The sequence below is a fragment of the Pongo abelii genome, chromosome 19 (genome assembly GCF_028885655.2).
Source record: "Pongo abelii isolate AG06213 chromosome 19, NHGRI_mPonAbe1-v2.0_pri, whole genome shotgun sequence".
NCBI classification, from domain to species: Eukaryota; Metazoa; Chordata; class Mammalia; order Primates; family Hominidae; genus Pongo; species Pongo abelii.
Window position 1 is genome coordinate 53,494,777 of NC_072004.2, and position 26,984 is coordinate 53,521,760.

General features: G+C 42.8%; 3 protein-coding genes and 1 pseudogene across 4 annotated transcripts in view; 2 read left to right on the plus strand and 2 right to left on the minus strand.

The window, feature by feature from the left end:
- Positions 1-7,180, plus strand: part of LOC100434618 (gametogenetin-binding protein 2-like) — a 33,978-nt gene extending 26,798 nt beyond the window's left edge. Inside the window, 1 exon segment of the mRNA XM_063718798.1 lies at positions 6,731-7,180. Within this exon segment, the coding sequence (XP_063574868.1) occupies positions 6,731-6,956 (226 nt within the window). The 3' untranslated portion in view covers positions 6,957-7,180.
- The window catches only part of LOC129047292 (unconventional myosin-XIX-like), an 86,427-nt gene extending 75,025 nt beyond the window's left edge, over positions 1-11,402 (minus strand). Inside the window, 2 exon segments of the mRNA XM_063718753.1 lie at positions 9,633-9,741; positions 10,917-11,402. The gene's annotated coding sequence lies outside the window, so the exon portion shown is untranslated.
- Positions 1,555-4,481, minus strand: LOC129051372 (small ribosomal subunit protein uS5-like; annotated as a pseudogene).
- LOC129047324 (TBC1 domain family member 3G-like) overlaps positions 6,803-26,984 on the plus strand; it is a 96,966-nt gene continuing 76,784 nt past the window's right edge. For both annotated transcript variants that reach the window (XM_063718775.1, XM_063718777.1), the window contains exons 1-2: positions 6,803-6,940; positions 7,993-8,167. In XM_063718775.1, coding sequence (XP_063574845.1) covers positions 8,067-8,167 — 101 coding nt within the window. In that variant the 5' untranslated portion in view covers positions 6,803-6,940; positions 7,993-8,066. The remainder of the gene's footprint in view (positions 6,941-7,992; positions 8,168-26,984) is intronic.

A 26,984-nucleotide genomic window follows, 5' to 3' on the forward strand; every position in this document is an offset into this window, starting at 1 on the left:
GAGGCTGAGGCAGGAGAATGGCGTGAACCCAGGAGGTGGAGCTTGCAGTGAGCCGAGTTTGCGCCGCTGCACTGCAGCCTGGGCGCAAAAAAAAAAAGATAATAGTAAATATCTCAAAAAAAAGATAATAGTAAATAAAAATAAATAAATAAACAAAATTTAAAAATTAGCTGGGTGTAGTGACACACCTGCAGTTTCATCTACTCGGGAGGCTGAGGTGGGAGGATCACTTGAGCCCAGGAAGGTTGAAGGCTGCAGTGAGCCATGATCATGCCACTGCACTTCAGCCTGGGTGACAGAGTGAGACTCTGTCTCAAAAAAAAAAGTTTTAAAAAAGTCATATGCAATGCTGCTTTTACAAATGGGAAAAATTCTCTTTTACGGCTTTTATATCCTATTTTTAACTCGCTATATACAATCAAACGTATATTAAACTACTATGAGAGTATAAAGCAGTAAAATGGGAAAATATTTCAAGTTTTATTATTGTTCTCTTTGACATTTGACCATTTAATTACCTGAAAATGTGAACTTGCTATTTATAACCTGAAAATGTGGAAGTATTTGTTGTTATTTCTGTGTCCGTTTTTTCTCTCCTAAAGGAGAGACTTTCTGTTCCTGCTTGCGTGTGTGTGTGTTTTAAAAGAACACAAAATAAGGCTAGGCACGGTGTCTCACAGTTCAGCATTTTGGGAGACTGAGGCGGGCGGATTGTTTGAGCCCAGGAGTTCAAGACTAGCCTGGGCAACATGGCAAAACCCTGTCTCTACAAAGAATACAAAAATTAGCCATGCGTGGTGGCACACACCTGTAGTCCCAGGTACTCAGGTGGATGAGGCGGGGAGGATCACCTGAGCCTACTAGGGAGGTTGAGGCTACAGTGAGACAAGAGTATGCCACTGCACTCCAGCCTGGGCCACAGAGTGAGACCCTGTCTCAAAAAACCGTGAAACATAAATTTACCTTTTAAACAGTCTTTAAGTGTACATTACAATATTGTTAACTATATGCACATTGTTGTACAACAGATCTCCAGAACTTTTTCATCTCACCTGAAACTATACCCATTGAACACCTTTTTTCTCCCCTCACCCCCTAGCAACCACAATTCTTCTTTCTCTTTCTGAGTTTAATTATTTTAGATAGCTAATATAAATGGAATAATGTAGCACTTGAATTTTTGTGATTGGCTTATTTTACTTAGCCATTATCTAAGACAATACTTAGATAATGTCTAACATTCATCTATGTTGTAGCATATGACAGGATTCCCCTCTAAAAGCTGAATAATGTCACAGTATTGTGACATTATTTAAAAATGGACAGTGAGTGTCACAGTATATGTGATATTATTCACTTTTCTTTTTTCTTTTTTTTTTTTTGAGACAGTCTCGCTCTGTTGCCCAGGCAGGAGTGCAGTGGCTTGATCTCGGTTCACCGCAGCCTCTGCCTCCCAAGTTCAAGTGATTCTCCTGCCTCAGCCTCCTGAGTAGCTGGGATTACAGGCACACACCACCACACCTGGCTAATTTTTGTATTTTTAGTAGAGACAGGGTTTCACCATGTTGGTCAGGCTGGTCTCGAACTCCAGACCTCAAGTGATCCACTCGCCTCGGCCTCCCAAAGTGCTGGGATTACTGCACGTGGCTATTCACATTTCTTTATCCATTCATACATTGATGGACATTGAAGGTTGCTCTTACATTTTGCCTGTTGTCAATAAATGCAGTAATGAACATGAGTGTGCAAATATCTCTTCAAGATCCTTGCTATCAGTTCTTTTGGATATATACCTAAAAGTGAGATTCCTGGATCATATGGTAGTCTTATTTTGAAGAACTTTCATACCGGTTTCTATACCAGCTGTACCATTTTACATGCCTGCCAACGGTGCATAAGGGTTCCAATTTCTTCACATCCTCGGTAACACTTGTTATTTGTTGTTGTTGTTTTGATAGTGGTCATTCTAATTGGTTTAAGGTGATATCTCATTGTGTTTTTGATGTGCATTTTCCTGATGATTAGTGATGTTGAGCATCTTTTCATATGCTTGCTGGCCATTTGTATATAATCTTTGGAGAAATGTCTATTCATGCTTTGCCCATTTATTTATTTACTTTTAAGTTATTTTATTTTTTTGAGACAGGATCTTCTTTCTTGCCCAGGCTGGAGTGCAGTGGCATGATCCCGGCTTTGCCCATTTTTAAATTAGGCTATTTTTTTTTGTGATTGAGTTCTAGTGGTTCTTTATATTCTGACTATTAACCTCTTATTCAATATATGGTTTGCAAATATTTTTTCCCATTCTTTGGGTTGCCTTTTTACTCTGTTGATCGTCTTTGCTGTGCCAAAGTTTTTAAGTTTAATGTATAGTCATGTGCTACGTGATGACATTTTGGTCAGTGATGGACCACATATATGACAGTGGGCCCGTAAGATTATAATAGAGCATACTGCGTTGTAGATCAAGTAGAGGAAATGATTAATATTCAGTGATGGTGCTGGGACATTTGGTTTTCCATGTGAAAAAAATACAAATAAAAATGTATACTACCTAGGTTTGTGTAAGTACACTCTGATGTTCGCACAGCAGCGAAATAGCTAACAATGCATTTCTCAGAATGTGTCCCATTGTTAAGTGATATGACTGTAGTCTTTTTTTTTTTTTTTTTCCTCAGGCTTAATTCACTTTATTTTTCTTGTATAAAAACCCTGTGTTGTAGCCACAGCTGGAGCCTGGGTCCTCTGCATGGAGACTCTGGTGTGGGTCTTGACGAGGTAGTCAGTGAATTCCTGACAGGAAGACTTGATGAATACAGTCTCCTTCCAGAGGTCGAGGATCAGGTAGCTGTAGGTCTTAGAGACGGCATGAAAGGTGTCCTTGGTATAGTTACCCAGGGTGGCAGTGCAGCCCCTGGCTAAGGTATAGCAGTCATCAATACCAGCCATCATGAGCAGCTTCTTGGGTACAGGCACTGAGACGATGCCAATGCCTCTGGGCGTGGGGATGAGGCGCACCAGCACAGAGCCGTGGCAGCCTGTCGCCTTGCAAGGGATGGTGTGGGGCTTGCTGATCTTGTTCCCCCAGTAGCCTCTGTGCACAGGGACAATAGAGAGCTTGGCCAGGATGATGGCCCCGTGGATGGCAGTGGCAACCTCCTTGGAGCACTTAACACCCAGACCGATGTGGCCATTGTAGTCCACAATGGCAACAAACATCTTGAACCTGGTGCGCTGGCCAGCGCGGGTCTGCTTCTGCACCAGCATAATCTTCAAAACCTTGTCCTTGAGAGAGGCCCCCAGGAAAAAGTTAGTGATCTCAGATTCCTTCATGGGCAGGGAGAAGACATAGATCTCCTCCAGGGACTTGATCTTCATGTGCTTGACCAGGCGGCCCAGCTTGGTGATAGGCATCCACTCCTTATCCTTGGCCTTGCCTCCATGAGCTCTGCAGCCTCAGCCGCGGCCTCAGCCCCGGCCCCGGCCCCGGCCCCGGCCCCGGCCCCGGCCCCGGCCCCGGTCCCGGCCCCGGATGCCACTGCCAAAACCTCCGCGGAAGCCACCGCGTTTCCCCATCCCAGGCGATCCCCACCGCCGGCCGCCACCAGCGTCATCCGCCATTTGGTGTTTTCTCAGAGAAGCGTCTATTTTTGTTTTTGTTGTGCATCTGTGCTTTTGGTGTCATAGCCAAGAAATCATCACTTAGTCCAGTGTCATGAAGATTTTCCCCTATGTTTTCTTCTAGTTTTATGGTTTTCAGATGTTAACATTTAGTTTTTAATCCATTTTGTGTTAATTTTTGTATATTTTTGCCCATATTTAAAACTTTAGTGAAATAACATAATTTAACATTATTTGTCAGCATTGTTGCCTCTGCTTACCAAGTGGGCTTAGAGCCTCTAATTTAACATATATTCTTTTTTTTTTTCTTTGAGATGGAGTTTCGCTCTTCTCACGCAGGCTGGAGTGCAGTGGTGCGATCTTGGCTCGCTGCAACCTCTGCCTCCCGGGTTCAAGCAATTTTCCTGCCTCAGCCTCCTGAGTAGCTGGGATTACAGGTGTATGCCACCACATCCGGCTAATTTTTGTATTTTTAGTAGAGACGGGGTTTCACCATGTTGGCCGGGCTGATCTCAAACTCCTGAGCTCAGATGATCCATCCGCCTCTGCTTCCCAAAGGGCTGGGATTACAGACGTGAGCCACTGCGCCCAGCCCATATCTTCATTTTAAGAAACATCGTTATCTACTATTGGTCCAGCAAAACGTGTGTGCATGAAACAAAGATATGGCGGTAGAAGGGTAAATACTATAGTAAGAAGTCTAGGCCGGGCGTGGTGGCTGATGCCTGTAATGCCAACACTTTGGGAGGCTGAGGTGGGGGGATCACTTTGAGGTCAGAAGTTCAAGACCAGCCTGGCCAACATGGTGAAACCCCGTCTGCACTAAAAACACAAAAATCAGCCAAGTGTGGTGGTGGGCGCATGTAATCCCACCTACTCAGGAGTCTGAGGCAGGAGAATCGCTTGAACCTGGGGGGCGGGGGTTGCAGTGAGCCAAGATCACCACTACACTCCAGCCTGGGTGACAGAGTGAAACTCCATCTTAAAAAAAAAAAAAGCACGAAGAAGAGTATAAATCAGAAGTATTAATAATAAGAGACAACTGAAAAGTTTTTTGTTTTGTTTTGTTTTGTTTTTTTGAGACAGAGTTTTGCTCTTGTTGCCCAGGCTGGAGTGCAGTGGTGCGATCTTGGCTCACTGCAACCTCCACCTCCCGGGTTCAAGTGATTCTCCTGCTTCTGCCTCCGGAGTAGCTGGGATTACAGGCATGCGCCACCACGCCTGGCTAATTTTTGTATTTTACTAGAGACGAGGTTTCTCCATGTTGGTCAGGCTGGTCTCAAACTCCCAACCTCAGGTGATCTGCCTGCCTCAGCCTCCCAAAGTGCTGGGATTACAGGCGTGAGCAACCATGCCTGGCCAGCTGAAAGGTTTTTAAGCTGAGACACAGATAATCAGATTTGTGCTAGAAAAATTATTTTGGTGTAAGAGATGCATCAATGCTAGGAAGAGTGGAAACAGGAAAGTCAGTTAAGAAGCTTTAAAAAAGAAAAAAAAAACAGTGGGCTGGGTGCGGTAGCTCAAGCCTGTAATCTCAGCACTTTGGGAGGCCAAGGTGAGTGGATCACCTGAGGTCAAGAGTTCAAGACCAGCCTGGCCAACTTGGCGACACCCTGTCTCTACTAAAAAATACAAAAAATTTGCTGGGTATAGTGGTGGGCACCTGTAATCCCAGCGACTCAGGAGACTGAGGCAGGAGAATCGCTTGAACCCAGGAGGCAGAGGTTACAGTGAGCCGCGATGGCGCCGCTGCACTCCGGCCTGGGCAACAAAGAGAGACTCTGCCTCAAAAAAAAAAAAAAATATATATATATATATATGGCATAGGCAACTTAAACCATGCCAGAGGGAATTGAAAATAGGGACCTACAGGAGAAACAAGAAAGAGTGAATACTAGTTGGCTCTACTCAATAGGAAGACCCAGGGAGAAGTTGGAATTAACTCAGATTTCCAGCCTGGGTGACTGAATGGCTCTGAATGGCAGTGTTCTTAACAGGGATTGAGAAGGAACATAAGAATAGAACAGCATTACCCTTGGACAGTGAATTTAAGGTGTTGCCTATTGGACATCTGTCATGTCTTGTCACTTTTCGATATGGGTCTGGCCCTCAGGCAATAGCAGAGATTTGAATGGAGCTGTAGAGTCACAAGTCATCTTTATAGCCATGTTAGTTGAAGCCATACGCATAGATGAGCTCATTTGGGAGATGAATTTAAATCAAAGAGATCAAAATTTCCTTGTTTCACTTAACTAATCTTCTTAGCCAGTTACTCTTATTGTGAGCGTGGCTTTTCCACCTGACCAAGTTCTTCTTGTTCCAGGAATTCAAAGATAAAGAAACCAGGCTCTATTATTTCTTTCTGATTGATTGATATTTGGTTTCTAAAAGAAATTTTCTTCCTTCCCTACATTCACAAACTCTTCTATTCTTTTGCCACATTATATACACTTAAGTTTAAACCAGTTTCCGTGTATGTTTTTTTGTATATTATGTTTGTTATTGAGAAATAGGCATTTTTGGGAAGACAGAATTTGGCATTTTGGAAATAATCAGAGAATTAAAAAATATATGCACCACTTTCCCATTCTTCTCCCCACCCCAACCCCTATCCTCAAATGCTTAGCTAGTGAAATATTAAAATGTTGTAATAGAAATTGGAGTCAAGGTTTCCTGGCTGAAGAGACCATCTATTTTCAGAGGCTGGAAGGAGAAAGAACAAACCAATCAAGAGTCATTGGTTTGTTGCCTCTATTGTTTTATTTCTGACCTGTGCAAATAGCTTTTGAAGTGGAGATATGCTAGTTCTTGGTACCACTAATACTTTTCTGGGCATGCATTTTATGAAATAATAGGTATGTATCTGCCTCATTCTTTTAGGCTATGTGTTTTCTCTAGTTTAAAAATAATTTGCCAATGAAGGTCTATCTGTATTTATGCAATCCCTAAATTTGTATTTACCTTACATGCGTATGTTTTAAATGTGTGTATGGAGGCTTTTTTTGGATGCTGTAGATGGGAGAGAGTGCCATCATCTAGTACACTGTTATATGCCACAAGAAATAATTGCACAGCCAGTTCTTAATTTTGAGGTTTTTCTTTTCAACAGGTTTTGCACTGATTGCGAAAATAAAGTCCTCCGAGCATACAATATCCTTATTGGTGAACTTGACTGCAGCAAAGAAAAGGGCTACTGTGCTGCACTTTATGAAGGCTTGCGGTGCTGTCCACATGAACGACACATACATGTTTGCTGTGAAACAGACTTCATTGCACATCTTTTGGGTCGTGTTGAGCCAGAGTTCACAGGAGGGTATGAGTATGTAATTTGCTAGAATGGGCTATCTAGCGCTTTGCTTCATTTTATTACTGAAAGTTTATTTTCATCACCTTCTGTCTCAGTACATATGATATATGTATAAATTAAAGTATGCCTGTAAAGATTTTGCTTCTCTTTAAAGTATGCATTTCTTAATTGACTAAAAATAGGGAAAAACTGTTCTCTGGTGTTTGGTTCAGTCCTCTGCTAGTTCTTGCTTGAAGGGAGGCAGGCTTTTTTGGCTTTCATTGTTACAGACTATCATTTTCACTTGAAAATGATTAGAAGGGATTTTTCTCCCTCTATCCATGCATTATCGTGTGTAAATTTTATTCACAATAATGGTTTTTGCATAAGTCAGATCTTTGCAGTAGGGGATTAAGAAATGCCTTATTGAATGTAATTCATGAACTGTGTATATTATATTATTATTACTGCATAGAAACCTAAAGTATTATCTCTGGCTTTGTTGTAAAAATAAAATCAGATGATGATGTTAATAGAATAAATCAAATTCATTTCCTTTTGTATTTAGGGTATCAACCCTCATTTGGGTGCCTATTTTCTACTAGAATACAAAGGGCTTTTTTATTGCCAAAGTTCTGTGAACACTTGTAAAGACTGGCCTGGTGGAGGACTCTTGCCCGTGATGAATCACTTTGGCATTGCCTTTCTCCATTCCTCCTCAAAACAAAAAACCTAATGAAGGGAAAAATGTTTTGCTATAATGGGAAAGTAAAAGGAACTGTTGTGTCTACCGTGAGCTGGACACTTATATGTGATTGCTTTGTGCCCTAAAACCCATCTTTTTAGAGCCAGTTCCTGAATTACTTTATTTTTAGCAATACAAGGACTAAATTCTACTTGCATGTGTATTTCTCATTGATTGTAGACATCCATGCTTGTATAGCAACATATACGTTGAGTGTAAATGTATAACTGTCTTGTTACTAGGTAAGCACATTGTGTTTAAAACCTGAACTTGCAGCTGTGTTATCCATCTTTTACTGTTTCAGTTAAAGGTATTAGTGTGTGATTATTCCCTTTTATAGGCGAAGAGAAAGGCATGCAAAGACAATAGACATAGCCCAAGAAGAAGTTCTGACCTGCTTGGGAATTCATCTTTATGAAAGACTGCATCGAATCTGGCAAAAACTACGGGCAGAAGAGCAGACATGGCAGATGCTTTTCTATCTTGGTGTTGATGCTTTACGCAAGAGTTTTCAGGTAAGAACAGTGGGCTGTTCCAGTATCTAAGATTGCTTAGTCATGTTATTGGACTGAATCTTAATGTAAGCCACCAGTGCCTAAAAGGACTCTCCATCACTGATAGAGCTTCATGGCTTTGGCTGGATATTGTTACATGGCTTTGGGTCTGGCCCCCAGGTAAAAAGGGGCCAGACGCAGTGGCCCACAGCTGCTCGAGTCTCTGGAGTCTCAAGTCCCAAGCAGGGGTGGGCATCTTCCCAAGGACTTGAGTACAGTGGGACCTAGACAGAGAATCCTGTTGTCCCCAAATGCCATGAAATGGGGGCACACCTGCCCCAGCAGGTTGAATGGTTTCCACCTGCCAAGGGTGAAGGGCCCATGATGCGCTATTCCAGGGATGTGGAGGCAGACTAGGGTCGGCGACCAGAGGTCTCTGTACACTCGGCCTCCTGGGATGCTCAGGGCCACAGAGATGCCCCGTTTCCTACAGGGAACAAGATCTCTCCTGACTGCTCGGCTCTACTCCGCTCATCACTTTGGCTACCGCGGCCCTTCAGTCTGAACAGTGAATCCACTTTAGGAATAACGCCTGTTGAGCAGGAGGGTGTTCGGCTTGGGGATGAAAAAGATCTATTGTACTCATGGAAACCACGTCTCTCGCAGAGGGACTGTGGAGTCCACCATTCTGAGCTGTCCCTAGAGGAGGAGGCTTCATTTTCCTGGGTCACTGAGGAAGAACAGTGGGTCCTTGGTCCTGGAGAACACCTGGGTGGACCGTCCCTCCTGGGAATACTCAGGGCAAAAGGAGGGCGAGGCCTCGAGAGGACCACACAGAGCAAGAAATACCTGGGGAGAACCCTAGTGCCTGGACCCCTTTGAACAGAAGGGAAGATAGTCTCCCCTCAGCCAGCCCTCCAGGGCTCCTTCATTTTCCACAGCTGCCCAAGGGCAGCAGGCTCCCCCGGACAAGGGACCATGTGTGTTCAGTGGGGCCCACAGCGACCATCAGGACCCAGCTTAGGGCACAGAGGTGTTCTGAGGACCGTCCTATTCACCCCACCCACAGTGGATCTATACCAGTGGCTCTGCCAGGACCAGGCTCTGCCCCATCGGGATCGGAAACCTGGGTAGATTTGGGATCTAGGGCAGGGAGGTCACAGGGTTCAGGCCTGAATTCCAGCACAGCACACGGCAGGGCTGAGAGCAAAACTCAGGGTCACGTCTGGATTCCCAGGCCGGTTACTGCCTCTCTGACCCCAGACGTCTCATCTGTCGAATGGGTACATTTGGGAACAGCACCCACTCTACGAAGCCACCATGAGGACGAAAGAGCCAATCGTCTACACGGGCAGTGTAGAACGGGCGCCTGGTGAGTGCTCAGGGATGACCCTCCTCGGTAGCTGCCCCACAGACGCCAACACCGCCCACACCGTAGCCACTGTCCCCAAGTCAACCTGGAGGGAAGAGAGCAGGTCACACTCACCTGATTCTGATGAATCAGCTGGCCTGGGTTATGCCTCTCAGGGAGAAAACCTTTGAGTCCACAGAGCTGCTCACAGATACCACCGCCTGTGTGTAACTGCTGTAGAACACTGAGGCAGGCCAGAGAGCGGATAGGTGCTAAGCACCAGAGACATTCTGAGGTCATGGCACGCATCACAATGGGGCCTTGCCCGGGTCAGCAGGGCCCATAGTCAGGGTCCTCCGCTGCCTGAGGCGTCAACATGCCTGCCTGCGACGTGTTTGTGCACGTACGTGCACACGTGTATGTGGGTAAACACGTCTGTACACGTGTGTGTTGCTTCTCTGGCCAGGCCCGGCTGCCCCACTCGTGTGTGCACCCAGTTCCTCATCACTGTCACCCCCGAGGCCCAGGGCCAGCATCAGAGCATCCATGGGTGCTCCCTAACTTCAGCACTCCCTGCCCAGGGTGGTCCTGGGATACACATAGGGGTGGGGGGAAGTGACTGCTGCTGTTGGATCTCAGAATACAAAAGCTAATACTATTACCTAATGGTCTTTTTAGTGTCTCTAATGGTATCACTTCTTCATTTCTGATATTTTAACTGGGTATTTCTCTCCATGACCCTTGGATATTCTAGCTAGAGGATCCTGTGGGGAAAGTGCCGGGCCCACACTAGGGGCTCCCTCTTCTAGACATGTTATCTAAAACCTGGTTCAGCTGTCCTTCCACGCAGGGCCTAGGGGATGCCAAATTCCAGGGTCCAGAAAGAGCTTGGGATAAAATGAAACTTCAAGGGGACGGCTTTGACCTGGGCTGAGTCTGCCTTTGCCATCCAACTGGAGTCTCAAGTCCTGAGGCAGAAAGTCCAGATGCCCCAGTGCAGGGTCCTCCCGATCAACACCTGCTCCCCTGTACTCATTAGCAACCTCACCCACCCTACTCTCAAAGCACACTTGGCTCTCGTATCCAGGAGCTCTGCATCTGTAGATTCAGCAACAGCAGATGGAAAATATTCAGAAAATAAATTGGATGGTTATATTTCTATGGAACATGTGCAGACTTTGTTCTTGTCATCATTCCCTAAAGAATACAGTATCACGACCATTCATGTAGCATCTGCATTGTATGACATATCATAAATAATCTAGTAATAGTCTGATGTCTACGGGAGGATGTGCATAGCTTATACGTAAATACTAGGCCATGTTATATCAGAGACTTGAGCATCCATGGATTTTGGCATTCCCAGTGACCCTAGAACTAATCCTCCATGGATACCAAGGGATGACTGTATATACTCACTCAGGAAGGCTTCTCATTGGAGGAAGGGCCGAGTTCAGGACAGACAGGGACGTCATCCCTGGACTACTGTCCATCCATCCATTCATCCATTGGCACCACCCTCTAGGACTGTCCCAACGACAGCCCTAGCAAGTGGAGACAAGAAAAAAGCCTGGCTCAAATGGTACAGCTTTGAGGTCTTGGAAGCTGTACCAAGACTGGTACTCATACTGGTGATGTTGCACCAGTATGAGAATAGTGGGTCAGTTTCCTCCAGGATCCAGAAAGCGTATGAGGCAGGCTCGGGGAGAGGAAAGGAGCACGGCCTCTCCAGCAGCCACACAGGCCTGCAGTAGGACGGGGCTGGGGCTGGGGCTGCGGCTGGCCCTGTTTATCACTTGGGCCTCATGAGGGGAAAAGAAAGAACGGGGGGCAGAGGAGGAGCATGGAGACAGCTGGTTGCCTAAGGAGAAGGTGCCTCAGGGAGGGTTATTAGTTTGTTTTCACACTGCTATAATGAAGGTTGCAGTGAGCCAAGGTCGTGCCACTGCACTGTAGTCTGGGTGAGAGCAAGACTCCATATCAAAAAAAAAAAAAAAAAAAATCTGATTATAACATCTGTGAATGGAATAATTTGTAGACTCTTGGCATTCAAGAATTTGATGTTAGCTTTCTCGACTATTTATGAACCGTAAAGGTTCATGATGCGGACGTTCTGTTGAGATGGAAACTTGAACGCTGTGTGCGGTGGAGGCGAGGTTGAGGACGTCGCTTGACGGATGAGTAAGCCTCACCCATCTGGACGGCAGCATTTACACTTCAACTTCACTTTTAACTTCATATTTGCTGCTTGTTGTTATTTACGTGGTAACTAGCATGAATGATTCACATACACACATACGTATTCTTTGTCTCTTTGTGAAATATTACACCAAGGAGAAAACACCATTATGAAGCTAGTGATAGTAAAATAGTCCCCAGACACAGTGCTCTTCAGTGCAAACATGGGAAGTTTACCGAAGAAGCTCTCTGTCAGTGACAGCCGTAAACTTTGGAATATGCAAAGATCTTGAAGTATATCTCTCACTTATACCAGGGATTTTTGTACAGTAGAGAATTGAAATTTGAGCTTATGAGAGCTGGTAGCATTGGATTTTTTCGCTTTTTGTCTATCAATCCATTCATGGGGTTTTTTTTTTTTTTTTTTTTTTGAGATGCAGTCTGGCTCTGTTGCCCAGGCTGGAGTGCAGTGGCCCGATCTGGCTCACTGCAAGCTCCACCTCCCGGGTTCACGCCATTCTCCTGCCTCAGCCTCAGGAGTAGATGGGATTACAGGCGCCTGCCACCACGCCTTGATAATTTTTTGTATTTTTAGTAGAGATGGGGTTTCACCGTGTTAGCCAGGATGGTCTCAATCTACTGACCCAGTGATCTGCCCGCCTGGGCCTCCCAAAGTGCTGGGATTACAGGTGTGAGCCACCGCGCCCGGCCACCACTCATGGGGTATTTTAAGATTTCATGTCAAAACTCCGTTTGTCTCAGATGGTACAATTGTCTGCCGTGTTGAAATAGGTGGTAACGCAAATTAATATTACCCCGTAACAAGACTTTGTTTATTTTTTATTTTGAAAATTTTTTAAAATTATACTTTTAAGTTCTGGGATACATGTGCAGAACGTGCAGGTTTGTTACATGGGTATACGTGTGCCATGGTGGTTTGCTGCACCTATCGACCTGTCGTGTAGGTTTTAAGCCCCGCATGCATTAAGTATTTGTCCTAATGCTATCCCTCCCCTTGCCCGCCATCCCCTGACAGGCCCTGGTGTGTGATGTTCCCCTCCCTGTGCCCATGTGTTCTCATTGTTCAACTCCCACTTATGAGTGAGAACGTGTGGTGTTTGGTTTTCTGTTCCTGTGTTGGTTTGCTGAGATGATGGTTTCCAGCTTCGTCCATGTCCCTGAAAATGACATGAACTCATTCTTTTTTCTGGCTCCATAGTAGTCCATGGTGTATATGTGCCACATTTTCTTTATGCAGTCTATGCTTGATGGGCATTTGGGTTGGTTCCAAGTCTTTGCTATTGTAAATAGTGCCGCAATAAACATATGTGTGCATGTGTCTTTATAGTAGAATGATTTACAATCCTTTGGGTATATAGCCAGTAATGGGATTGCTGGGTCCAATGGTATTTCTGGTTCTAAAAGTCTTAAAATATCCTCTAAAGTAGATCTCAAAATACAACATACATGAGTCTGCAGGAGACCTGCTCACAGAAGGCATCTGTAATTTATAGGAAGATGATGCTGACACTAGCTTAACCATGCATTTAGCACACCTCAGTTACAGTGAAAATCCAATTTTGTGCAAAAAGTGGGAAATAAATGGAGGCGTGTTTGCTTTACGAGACTTTATTTGATTTTTGTAAATAGAAAATGGTTTTATTACATGTAAAATATAATTTAAATTGGTCACTGTGAGGAATCGCCACACTGTCTTCCATAATGATGGAACTAATTTACACTCCCACCAACGGTGTAAAAGCGTGCCTGTAACTCCACATCCTTTCCAGCATCTGTTGTTTCCTGACTTTTTAATGATCACCATTCTAACTGGCATGAGATGGTATCTAATTGTGGTTTTGATTTGCATTTCTCTAATGAGCAGTGATGATGAGCTTTTTTTCATATGTTTGTTGGCCACATAAATATCTTCTTTTGAGAAGTGTCTGTTCATACCCTTCACCCTCTTTTTGATGGGGTTTTTTTTTTTTTCTTATAAATTTGTTTAAATTCCTTGTAGATCCTGGATATTAGACCTTTCTCAGATGGATAGATTGCAAACATTTTCTCCCATTCTCTAGGTTGCCTGTTCACTCTGATGATATATTTTTGGGTTTTTTTTTTTTGCTGTGCAGAAGCTCTTTAAGTGTTTATTTTAATAGTTAATTTTTTAATATTTGTGTAATAATGTCCAGTTTTACCAAGGATTTACATAGGAGCTTTTATGCAGAACTCATTGTTCTTCACTAAGAGCTTGTTAGTCCAGTAGTAAAATCAAATCCATCTTCAGTTGCTATGTGGCTTTGTTAAACAGTTAAACTTGAGTTGGAGATGCTCTGCCGTAGGGAGGAATTTTCGCTCCCCAGATGTGTTTGTATATAATATAATGTATTTTTCCCCTTTCCCCTGTGGAAACTTTGTGGAAAGATTATTTCAGTGTCAACCCTGATTGATATTTTAGTAATCGAACAAGTGTCTGTTACTCCTTCATTCATTCATTTATCAAGTGCTTAATGGGTGTCTTCTGGGTGCCAGACACTGCATTAGAACTCTGGGGAATCAAAGATGAATCACACTTAGTCTCTACCCCCTGGGAATTTATTCTGGTTAGAGAAATTGTAAACACATAATCATGATCCTATGGGATATTTTTAAAGTATGAAATGAGATAATGTGTGTGAAAAAGCTTTGTAAGCTTTACACATTTAAGATTTTTTTCTCCAGTGCATAGCATGATGCCTGACATATTTTAACTGCTCATTACACTCTTGAATGAACTGGTGAAGAGCCAAGAGTTATGAGAGCATAATACTAGAGTGTAGATGGATTAGTTCTGCCTGGATGGACAGGAGGGACGCAGAGGCTTCCAAGAATATAACTTTTGAACTGGACTTGGAAATATAAGTTGTTTATGTTAAGAATGGAGAAAGGAGGTTCTGGGGGGGCAGCTGTCAGTCGTTAAAGTGCCTGGATTTAGATGAACCGCATATCTACAGGCTTATGCAGTTTACAAGATGCTTTTGTTTACAGTATCTCTTTTGAGCCTTATGACAGGTCCATGAAGTGAGTTCATACAACCAAGAGAAGCTTTGACTAGATCCTGGGTTCTAGGGTGTAAGAGACAGCATCTGGCCAGTTTATTCTTTACAGTTTCACGAATGTTATGATTGCCAATGTTATTGTATTTCTATTATTATATTTGTGAAAGCATGGTTTTCTGAGTTACAAGTATATGAAAGACAGATGTATACATGTAATGAAATGTATAGTTTTCTTTTTTCTTTTTCTTTTTTTTTTTGAGACAGAGTCTCGCTGGGTCCCAGGCTGGAGTGCAGTGGTGCGATCTCGGCTCACTGCAATCTCTGCCTCCGAGGTTCAAGCAACTTTCCTGCCTTAGCCTCACAAGGAGCTGGGATTACAGGCGCCTGCCACCATGCCTGGCTAATTTTTGTATTTTTAGTAGAGCGGGGGTTTCACCATGTTGGCCAGGCTGGCCTCGAACTCCTGACGTCATGATCTGCCCGCCTCGACTTCCCAAAGTGCTGGCATTATAGACGTGAGCCACCGCGCCCAGCCGTAGTTTTCTTCTGATTTCTGTAAAGCAGGTTAGCTTGTATTGATACATGAGGAGGTTTTTTTCAGAGGTTTCAGAAACAAGCTAGAAAATGCTTCCATATTTCATAGATTCTTTATGATTCAAGCAGTTTTTCAGGATTTTCAGTCCGATTAAACCATTTATCTAACAAACACTAAGTAGAAACTATGAGCTCTACATTCTCTTGTAAGCTTTCTTTTTCTGTTATAGTTGAGCAAATTTGTTGACATTATGATTTTTATATTTATTTATTTATTTATTTTTGAGTCAGAGTCTCACTCTGTCGCCCAGGCTGGAGTGCAGTGGCACAATCTCAGCTCACTGCAAGCTCCGCCTCCCCAGTCCACGCCATTCTCCCGCCTCAGCCTCCCGAATAGCTGAGACTGCAGGCACCTGCCATCACGCCCGGCTAGTTTTTTAGTAGTTTTAGTAGAGACGGGGTTTTACCATGTTTGCCAGAATGGTCTTGATCTCCTGACCTCGTGATCCGCCTGCCTCGACCTCCCAACGTGCTGGGATTACAGGTGTGAGTCACCATGCCCAGCCCAGATGTAGCTCTTATGTTTAGGTCTTTGATCCATTTTGAGTCAATTTTTGCGTGTGGTGTAAGATTAGTGTCCACCTACATTCTTTTGCATGTAGATAATGCAGTTTTCCCAACATTATTTGTTGAAGAGTCTCTTTCCCACTGAATGATCCTGGCACTTTTGTTGAAAATTACTTCACCATATAAGCAAGAGTTTATTTTTGAACTCTCTATTCTCTTTCAGTGCTCTGTTTTTATGCCAGTACAACACTGTGTTTTGTTTTTCTTTTTTTTTTTTTTTTTTTTTTTCAGGTGGCTCACTGCAACCTGTGCCTCCTGGGTTCAAATTATTCTCCTGCCTCAGCCTCCCAAGTAGCTGGGATTACAGGCATGTGCCACCACGCCCGGCTAATTTTTGTATTTTTAGTAGAGACTGTGTTTCTTTATGTTGGTTAGGCTGGTCTCAAACTCCCGACCTCAGGTGATCCGTCCGCCTCGGCTTCCCAAAGTGCTAGGATTACAGGCATAAGCCACCAAGTCTGGCAACACTGTTTTGATTGCTATAGCTTTGTAGTAAGTTTTGAAATCACGAAGTGTGATGTCTTCAAATTTCTTCTCTTTTTCAAGATTGTTTTGACTATTTGAAGTCCCTTGAGATTCTACTTGAGTTTTAGAATGTATTTATTTTAATTTCTGCAAAAAACATTCTTGGGATTTTGACAGGGATTTTATTGAATGTGTAGATTGCTTTGGAGTAGTAACATCTTGGCAACATTAAGGTGTTGCAATCCAAGAACATGAAATGTCTTTCCATTTATTTATGTTGTCTTCAGTTTACTTCAGTAAAGTTTTGTGATTTTTCTGTGTACAAGTCCTGCATTTTCTTCATTGCTGACTTATATATACCTTTTTTTTTTTTTTTCCTGAGATGGAGTTTCACTCTTGTTGCCCAGGCTGGAGTGCAATGGTGCGATCTTGGCTCACGGCAACCTCCACCTCCTAGGTTGGAGCAATTCTCCTGCCTCAGCTTCCTGAGTAGCTGGGATTACACGCATGCACCACCACGCCCGGCTAATTTTGTATTTTTAGTGGAGACCGGGTTTCACTATGTCGAACAAGCTGGTCTCGAACACTTGACCTCTTGATCTGCCTTCCTTGGCCTCCCAAAGTGCTGGGATTACAGGTGTGAGTCACCGTGCCTGGCCTTTTTTTTTTTTGAGCCATGGTCTTGCTCTGTCACCCAGGCTGGATTGCAGTGGCACAATCATGGTTTACTGCAGCCTGGACCTCCTGGGCTCAAACAATTCCCCCACCTCAGCCTCCCAAGTAACTGGGACCACACATGTGCACCATCACACCTGGCTAATTTTTTTATTATTTGTAGGGACGGGATTTTGTTATGTTGCCCAGCCTGGTCTCGACCTCATGGGCTCAAGAGACCCTTCTGTCATGGCCTCCCAAAGTGCTGGCATTATAGGCGTGAGCCACCATGCTTGGCTGTAGGTTATGTTTTTTAAATCCAGTTTGTCAATCTTTGTCTTTGTCTTTTTTTTTTTTTTTTTTTGAGACGGAGTATCACTCTGTCACCCAGGGTGGAGTGCAGTGGTATGATCTCGGCTCACTGCAACCTCTGCCTAATGGGTTCAAACAATTTTCCTGCCTCAGCCTCCAGAGTAGCTATTACAGGCGCCCAGCACCATGCCTGCCTAAATTTTTTTTGTGTGTTTTTAGTAGAGACGGAGTTTCACCATGTTGGCCAGGCTGGTCTCCAACACCGAACCTCAAGTGATCTCTCCTTGGCCTCCCGAAGTGCTCGGATTACGGTTGTGAGCCATTGCACCTGGCCAGTTTTTGTCTTTTATTTGCTGTTTTTAGGTATTTGCTGTTTTTAGGTATTTTATTTGTCATTTACATACTTACAGATGTTGTCAGAGTCCTTTTTTTTTTTTTTTGAGACAAAGTTTTACTCTTGCCCAGGCTGGAGTGCAGTGGCTCAATCTTGGCCTACTGCAACCTCTGCCTCCCGGGTTCAAGCAGTTCTTGTGCCTCAGTCTCCCAAGTAGCTGGGATTACAGGCATGTGCCACCACACCCAGCTAATTTTTATATTTTTAGTAGAGATGGGGTTTCACCATGTTGGCCAGGCTGGTCTTGAACTCCTGGCCTTAGGTGATTCACCCACCTTGGCCTCCCAAAGTGCTAGAATAACAGGTCTGAGCCACCACGCCTCGTTTTAGTTTTAGTTTTTTGATTGTTCTTTTTCCTGCTTTTTTTTAAGTTACTTGAACATTTTTGGAATTACATTTCTCGTCGTATTTTTTTCTACCTCAATTCACTATGCCAAAACCATTTTTCTTTATTGTATTTTATATCTGTTTATTTTAGTTCATTGATACGATTTGGATATTTGTTCCGCTGAATTATTTTTTTCTTCTTTTTTGAGACAAAATTTCGTTCTTGTTGCCCAGGCTGAAGTGCAATGGCGTGATCTCAGCTCACTGCAACCTCCGCCTCCCAGGTTTGAGTGATTCTCCTGCCTCAGCCTCCTAAGTAGCTGGGATTACAGGCATGTGCCACCATGCCTGGCTAAGTTTGTATTTTTAGTAGAGACAGAGTTTGTCCATGTTGGTCAGGCTGTTCTGGAACTCTGGACCTGAGGTGATCCACCCACCTCGGCCTCCCAAAGTGATGGGATTACAGGCGTGAGCCACCATGCCTGGCCTAAAAATTGTGTTTGGGAGGCCAAGGTGGGTTAGTCACCTGGGGTCAGGGGTTCAAAACCAGCCTGGCCAACATGGCGAAAACCCGTCTCTACTAAAAATACAAAAATTAGCCAGGAGTGATGGCGGCACCTGTAATCCCAGCTGCTCAGGAGGCTGAGGCAGGAGAATCGCTTGAACTTGGGAGGTGGAGCTTGCGGTGAGCTGAGATCATGCCAGTGCACTCCAGCTTGGGCAACAGAGCGAGACTCCATCTCAAAAAACAAACAAAAAACAACAACAAACAAAAAATTTTTTTTAGTTAATTCTAATTATCTGTGAGATATTAGAATTAAGATATCTTGATGTTTGCATTTGTTTATTGCCTCTTTCCATTCAATTTGAAATCTTCCCGATTCTTCGTATCTTTTTGGTATCACAAATAACTTTTGATTGAAACCTGGGCATTTTTGTGTTGTCATGAGACTATGCATCTTACTTAAACTACTGTTTTTTTTGTTGTTTTTTTTTGAGACGGAGTCTCACTCTGTCGCCCAGGCTGGAGTGCAGTGGCGAGATCTCAGCTCACCGCAAGCTCTGCCTCCCGGGTTCACGCCATTCTCCTGCCTCAGCCTCCCAAGTAGCTGGGACTAGAGGCGCCCGCCACCACGCCCGGCTAATTTTTGATTTTTAGTAGAGACAAGATTTCACCGTGTTAGCCAGGATGGTCTCTGTCTCCTGACCTTGTGATCCGCCCACCTCAGACTCCCAAAGTGCTGGGATCACAGGTGTGAGCCACCGCGCCCGGCCTGGTAAACAACTCTTTTAACTAGTGTTCTCTTACACTTATCTAACGGGTAGAGTGTTGGTGCCACCTTGTGAAGCCAGGTAGGGGATGAAGTTCAGGTTCTCTACCTTGTCTATGTTGACATTTGGGGCAAACTCCCTTTTAGATCTTTGCAGAGTTGGGAGTTGTGGCTCCCCACCTGATCTCTGTGGTGGATGTGGCCTCATTTGTTACTGTGTGTAGGTGAAAGTTCTGACTCTCTACTGGGTCTTCTCTGCTATCACTCCAGTAGGGACAGGGAGGGATGCCTTATTACTGGCAGATGGTGGTGGAAGTCCAGGCTTCCCCACTTTTCTCCACTGACACAGTGGGGAGTGGACGCTCATTAACTAGCCAGTTGGAATGGAAGTTCCACTCCCCTGCTTAATTAGCTGTGACACTACCTGGTGGGAATCTTGGATTGTTTTCATTACAGTCTCATGAGGGTGGATATCTAGGTTCTCCATGTGATCATTGCGGGTGTGGGTGGGGCTAGTTTTTCTGTGGAGTTATGCTGGATTAGAGCAGTTCCTCTTCAAAAGTTTTCTTTCTGGTTAACATACCACTTTACTGGTAATTTGGTCTGGAGAGAGAAGGCTTTGTTGGGGGGCTTCTTTTTTTTTTTTGGAGACAGTCTTTATCACCCAGTCTGGAGTGCAGTGGCACGATCTCTGCTCACTACAACCTCCGCCTCCCGAATTCAAGCGATTTTTGTGCCTCCGCTTCCGGAGTAGCTGGGATTATAGGCACCGGCCAACACGCCCAGCTAATTTTTATTTTTAGTAGAGACGGGGTTTTGCCATGTTGGCCAGGCTGGTCTCCAACTCCTGACCTCTGGTGATCCACCCGCCTCGGCCTCCCAAAGTGCTGGGATTATAGGCGTGAGCCGTCGCGCCCGGCCCTGTTGGGTATTCTTTTTTTTGGTCTGTGTTCATCGATGTCCTGATGTACTCACTTCTTCCATTCCAGGAGTAGGATACATTAGGCAAAAAGAAGAATACCCAGGGAGTTTACTGCTATATTGTGCCTTGTGTCCTGTGATCCTGAGCTAATTTGCCTTCTCTCCACCTTTCAGAGAATATTCGCTTTATTTACAATGTTCACATTTGAATTTTGTACTTAGTGGGAGGAATAGGGAAAAGTATGTCCATTCCATCCTCCCAGAAGTGTAGGTCTAACCTTTGATTTCATTGAGTGTGCCCTATTTTTCTGTTTTCTATTTCATTGACTTCTGCTTGATCTTTCTTTTGCTCTTCTGGTTTCTTAAGGAACAAGGTGAAGTCACTGATTTGTTTCTTCTCTAATATAGTCATGTAATTGTATAAATTTCTCTTTCAATTATTGCTTTAACTGTCTTAAAATACTTGATATATTTGTCCTTTTTTTACCCCTTGGTTATTTTATTTTATTTTATTTTGTTTTATATTTTGAGACAGATTCTCACTCTGTCGCCCAGGCTGGAGTGCAGCAGCATGATTTTGGCTCGCTGCAACTTCCATCTCCGGGGTTCAAGCAATTCTCTGCCTCAGCCTCCTGAATAGCTACGGTTATGGGCACCTGCTACCACGACCGGGTAATTTTTGTATTTTTAGTAGAGACGGGGTTTCACCATCTTGGCCAGACTGGTCTTGAACTCCTGACCTTGTGATCCACCTGCCTCGACCTCCCAAAGTGCTGGAATTACAGGCGTGAGCCACCGCTCCTGGCCCCCATTGTTTATTTTAAAAGTATGTTTTGATTTCAAATATTGGGATTGCCTATTGATTGTTTTTGTCACTGATTTCTGAATTAATATCACAGTGGTAAGAAGAAATTCATGATAAGACTTGAAACCTTTTAAATTTACCAAGAGTTGTTTTTTTGGCCCGAATATGGTATATCTTGGTGAGTGTTCCAAATGCACTTGAACAGAATGTGTATTCTGGTAGTTTGTGTAGAGCGTTGTATAGTTAGTTAGGTCAGATTGGTTAACGGTGTTATTCAAGCTTCTGTATCCTTACTGATTTTCTGTCTGCTGGTCCTGTTATTATTATCATTCCTTTCTTTTGAACATGATGTCACTCTGTCACCTAGGCTGGAGTGCAGTGGCATGCCCAGTCATAGCTCATTGAGCCTCCACCTCCTGGGCTCAGGTGATCCTCCCACCTCAGCCTCCCCAGTAGCTGGGTCTACAGGCATATGCTACCACACTCAGGTATTTTATTTTATTTTATTTTTTGAGATGGAATCTCTCTCTGTCGCCCAGGCTGGAGTGCAGTGGCATGATCTCGGCTCACTGCAACCTCCATCTCCTGGGTTGAAGCGATTCTCCTACCTAAGCCTCTCGAGTAGCTAGGATTACTGTTGTGTGCCACCAAGCCCAGCTAATTTTTGTATTTTTAGTAGAGACAGGGTTTCACCATGTTGGCTGGGCTGGACTTGAATTGCTGACCTCAGGTGATCCGCCTGCCTCTGTCTCCCAAAGTGCTGGGATTGCAGGTGTGAGCCACCACGCCCGGCCCGCCCAGTTAATTTTTAAAACTCTTTTTGTAGAGACAGGGTCTCCCTGTGTTGTTCAGGTTGGTCTTGAACTCCTGTGATCAAGCAATCCTGTCTCGGCCTCCCAAAGTTCAGGGATAACAAGTGTCATTCACCACGCCTGGCCTGGTTCTATTACATAGACAGGTTTGCTGAAATATTAAAATATAATTGTGGATTCTTTCATTTCTTCTTACAGTTCTCTCATTTTTGCTTTATTTATTTTGAAGCCCTGTTATTAATAGGTAAATAAATGTTTAGGATTTTTGTGTGTTCTTGATGAATTAAATCCTTAATGTATATAAAATGATGCTTTTTTTTCCTGATAAAATTTTTATTTTCATCCACTTTACATGATAGTATTATAATGATTTCAACTTTCTTTTGATTTTGTAGTGTGTAATAAGACCTTTTTCTTTGGCTGCATTGGAATTTTAATTTCTGATTGTAGTCATTTTGGTCATGGTTTACCCTGTTTTTTGGAGATGGGCTTTTACTCTTGTCGCCTGGGCTGGAGTGCAGTGGCACAATCATGGCTCACTATGGCCTCGACCTCCTCCTGCCTTAGCCTTCCTGAGTAGCTGGAAGGACCACAGGTGTGTGCCACTACCTGTGGCTAATTTTTGTTTTTTTTTTTTTTTTTGGTTTTTTATTTTTTTGAGACAGAGTTTTGCTCTTGTTGCCCAGGCTGGAGTCAATGGCACGATCTCGGCTCACCGCAATCTCCGCCTCCCGGGTTCAAGCAATTCTGCCTCAGTCTCGAGTAGCTGTGATTACAGGCATGAGTCACCATGCCCGGCTAATTTTGTATTGTTAGTTGAGACGGGGTTTTTCCATGTTGGTCAGGCTGGTCTCGAACTCCCGACATCAGGTGACCTGCCCGCCTTGGCCTCCCAAAGTGCTGGGATTACAGGCGTGAGCCACCGTGCCAGGCCATTTTTCGTGTGTGTGTGTGTGTGTGTGTGTGTGTATGTGTGTGTGTTTAGAGATGGGTTCTGCAATGTTGCCCACACTAGTCTCAAACTCCTGGCCTGAAGCGACTTTCCCACTTTGGCCGCCCAAAGTGCTGGGATTACAGGCATGAGCCAATGCGCTCAGCCACTTTTCTTCATGTTTCTAGCGACTGATAGTTCATTGAAAGAGTGCCTTGTTATATATGCTTATAATTTCCCTCAAATATGTGAAAGTTGTTGGCCATGATTTCTAAAGATTTTTTTTCTATATTATCTCCTGTTTTGTGGCTCTAGTTACAAATATGTTTGGCCTCTTGAAGTTATTTCAATTATCACATATTACATTTTTTAGTGTTTTTTTTTCTGTGTTTCATTTAGGTTAGTAATTTTGGTTTCATGTGTTGCAAATTTCAAAGTGTATTTTTCATCTTAGACTTTGTAATTTTCATCTTTAGAAGTTTAAATTTTAAAAATAATTTACATTTTTACTTAATATGTTTGTTTCTTCTAGCCTTCTGATCATATGAAATATCATCATTATTGTTTTATAAAGGACTTGTTTGCTAGTTCTGTTTTCTGTTTCATTTCAAAATTGGTTCGTTTTTTGTTTCATTATGGGGTATAATTTCCTGCTTCTGTGTAAGTCTTATAAATTTGGATTGACCTTTGAGCCAGTGTGAATTTACCTTGTTTTCTAGTTTCTCTAGTTCTGTTTGCCTTTTAAAAATATTTGTGGTCTTTGTTCTGTGGCATTATTAAGTTGCTTGAAAACAGTTTCTTTCTGTTGGGTCTTTTATGTTTTCTTTGATTGGACCAGGGCTGTGTTTAGGGTTAATTTTTTCCTCCTTCTGAAGCCTTTTCTTTCTCAGTATTCCGATGTCATATCTCCAATGTGATATAAATTACATCACATCATTTCCTTTTGGACTTTTGGGTATGGGTACTATACACATCCTTATGTCAGTTCTGGATGCTATTACCTCTCAATTGTTTTGGTGATTTCTCACCTTGCCCTTGGACAGCTCCTTTACGTTGTAAGTGCTGATGTGTCACTCAACCAAAAGTTCTAGGGTGAGCCTTTGTAGATCTCTTCATTTCTGTCTCTCTCTCCAGCTCTCTACTCAGTGCTGGTCTTCCTTGTGAGCTCTAGGCACCTTGGCCTCCTTGGACTTCCAGTTCCATTTCCTCAACTTGGGGAGACCGCAGGCTCTGCCTGAGTTCCTCCTCCCTCTTCCACGACCTGGAAACTCTCTCAAGGCAGTAAGCTGGGCATACGTGTGGCCCGTTTGTTTTTTCTTCCAGGGATCACTGATTTTTGTTACTTGTCCAATGTCTTCAGTGCTGTTGTTTCATTCATTTTATTAGGTTTTTATTATTTCATGCAAGGAAGGTAAATCTGGTCCCTTTATTCACTCCCTCTTGACAAGAAGTGGTATCATTGTGGTTTTAATTTGCATTTTCATAACTGGTGATATTGAGCACTTTTTAGCTGCGTATTGACCATTTGTGTGTTCTCTTTTGTGATGAGTTTGTTCATTTCGCCTTTACTGTTCTTTGCTTTCTTTTTTCATCTATTTGAGTTGCAGAAGGTGTTTATATGTCCTAAATACTCATCCTTTGTTAGATAAATGTTTTGTAAATATTTTCCCCAAGTCTATGTGGTTTACCTATTTATTTTAACCGTACCTTTTGATGAGCAGAAATATTTATATCTGATACGTTTAGTTTATCAGTGTTTTCTTTTGTAGTTATTGCTTACTGTGAGCTAAGACACTTTTGCCTAACCTCGAAGTCATGAAGGTAATTTCCTTTATTTCCTCTAAAAGGTTTTGCTTTTGCTAATTTATATTTAGGTCTGTGATGCGTCTGAAGTTATTTTTGTAGGTTTGAGTTTTTTGCACGTGGTTATCCAGTTGTTTTTCACCATTCGTTGAAAAGAGTCTCCTTTTCTCACTGGGGTGCTTTGGAACATCACGTGGCTGCATAAGTGGGGTCTCTTTCAGAAATCTTTATTCTGCTCCAAAAATCTGTTTGTCTAGCCCTGTTAGAGTATTCTGATTATTTTGGAACATTCTATTGTTTCGAAGTCAGAATTGCAAGTCCTAAAACATTTTTCTTCTTTTTTGAAGTTCTGCATATTCTACGTCCTTCACATTTCCATATAAATTTTAGTAATCTCTTTTCTGTTTTCTCCAAAAAAGGCTGATGGGATCATGACTGTAATTGTCTTGAATCTGTTGATCAGTTTGAGGAGAACCGACATCTTAACAACCACTGAGTCTTAATCATTAGTATAGTATATCTCTCCATTTATTTAGGTCTTTTTTGTTTTGTCTGAGCAGTCGTTTGTTGCTTTTAGCCTTTGGTCTCGCATGTCTTCTGTTTTTAAAATTACTTATTTTTTTTTTCCTTTTTTTTTTGAAACAGGGTCTTACTCTGTCGCCTAGCTGGAGTGCAGTGGCGCAGTCTTGGCTCACTCCATCTCCTGGGTTCAAACAGTTCTCCTGCCTCAGCCTCCCAAGCAGCTGGGATTACAGGCATGTGCCCTAAGCCCAGCTAATTTTTATATTTTTAGTAGAGATGGGGTTTCACCATGTTGGCCAGGCTGGTCAACTCCTGATCTCAAATGATCTGCCTGCTTCGGCCTCCCAAACTGCTGGGATTACAGGCGTGAGCCACCACGCCTGGCCTAAAATTGTTTTTATTTTTAAGTATTTTGTCTTTTTTGATGCTATTTGTATTTTAAAATATTAAATACATTTTTCAGCAATTATAAAGTATTATAAAAATTTCTAATTTTTTGTTGGACATAGGATTTTTGTATATTGACCTGTTTCTTACAACCTTACTTAAGTCATATTAATTCTACTAGTTTTTTAGGTAGATTACTTAGATTTTTCTGATAGATGATTGTCATAAAACACAGTTTTATCTCTTTTTTCCCCAGTTGTAATGCCTTTTATTCTCTTCCCTTACAGAGCGGACTTAATCTGTTTTCATTCTTTGAGGAGCACATTCAGTGTTACGCCATTAATTATAAGTCAGCTGTAGGGGTTTTATTGATGAACTTTATCAGATTGTTTTCAAATATAGGTTTTATTACTATTTAGATATGACAAGGTCAACAGAACCCAGCATGACTGCCATTGAAAAGATAGTTACAGTCACAGACCCCAAGAGGAATAGTCACGCCATGCCATGGAGAATTCACAGTTGAGTAAGGTCTAGCCCTAGCTTCCTGAGGGTTTATGTCATGAATGGATATTGAGTTTTCTCAAAAGCTTTTTCTGTATCTATTGAGATAATGCTATATATTTAAAGATATTAATTTAAATTTCATTGTTTTATTTTCAAATGTTATACTAAATGCCATTTGGTGTCATGGTGTATTATTCTTTTTTTTTTTTTTCTTTGGAGATGGGTACAGTGGCGCAATCTCTGCTCACTATAACCTCCGCCTCCTGGGTTCAAGTGATTCTCCTGCCTCATCCTCCCAAGTAGCTGGGATTACAGGCACATGCCACCATGACCAGCTATTTTTTTTTTTGGAGACAGGGTTTCACCATGTTGGCCAGGCAGGTCTCCTGACCTCAAGTGATCCTCCCGCCTTGGCCTCTGAAAGTGCTGGGATTACTTTCGTAATCTGTGTGAGCCACCACAACTGGCCTATTCTTCTTATATATTGTTGGATTTAAATTGCTAATAGTAAATATTTTTGCATCTTTGATGTGAGGGATTTTGGTGTAACCTTGCTGCTTTTTGTCAGGCGCTGGTATTTTTGGTATATTCATTGGTATTCTTCATGCTAAACTTAGAAAATGATTTGGGAAGCATATGTCTTCTCTGTTTTCTGGAAATGTTTGTGTGAGATTGATGCTATTTTTTCTTTAGTGTTTGAAGGAACTTATCAGTGAAAAAATCTGAGTCTAAAGTTTTCTTTCTGGGAAGGATTTTGATCATGAATTCAACTTAAAATGCTTCTCAGATTTTCTGTTTTGTCAGTTTTGTTAAGTTTTGTTTTCAAAGAATTTTTTCTTTTCATCTAAGCTGTTGAATTGGTTAGCATGAAGTCATTAATAATAATCTTTGGCCCTGAATATCTTTGGGATCATAGAGGTAATTCCCCTTTTATTCTTGATATTTATAATTTGTATTCTTCCTATTTAAAAAAAATTAATTTGGCTTGCATATTGT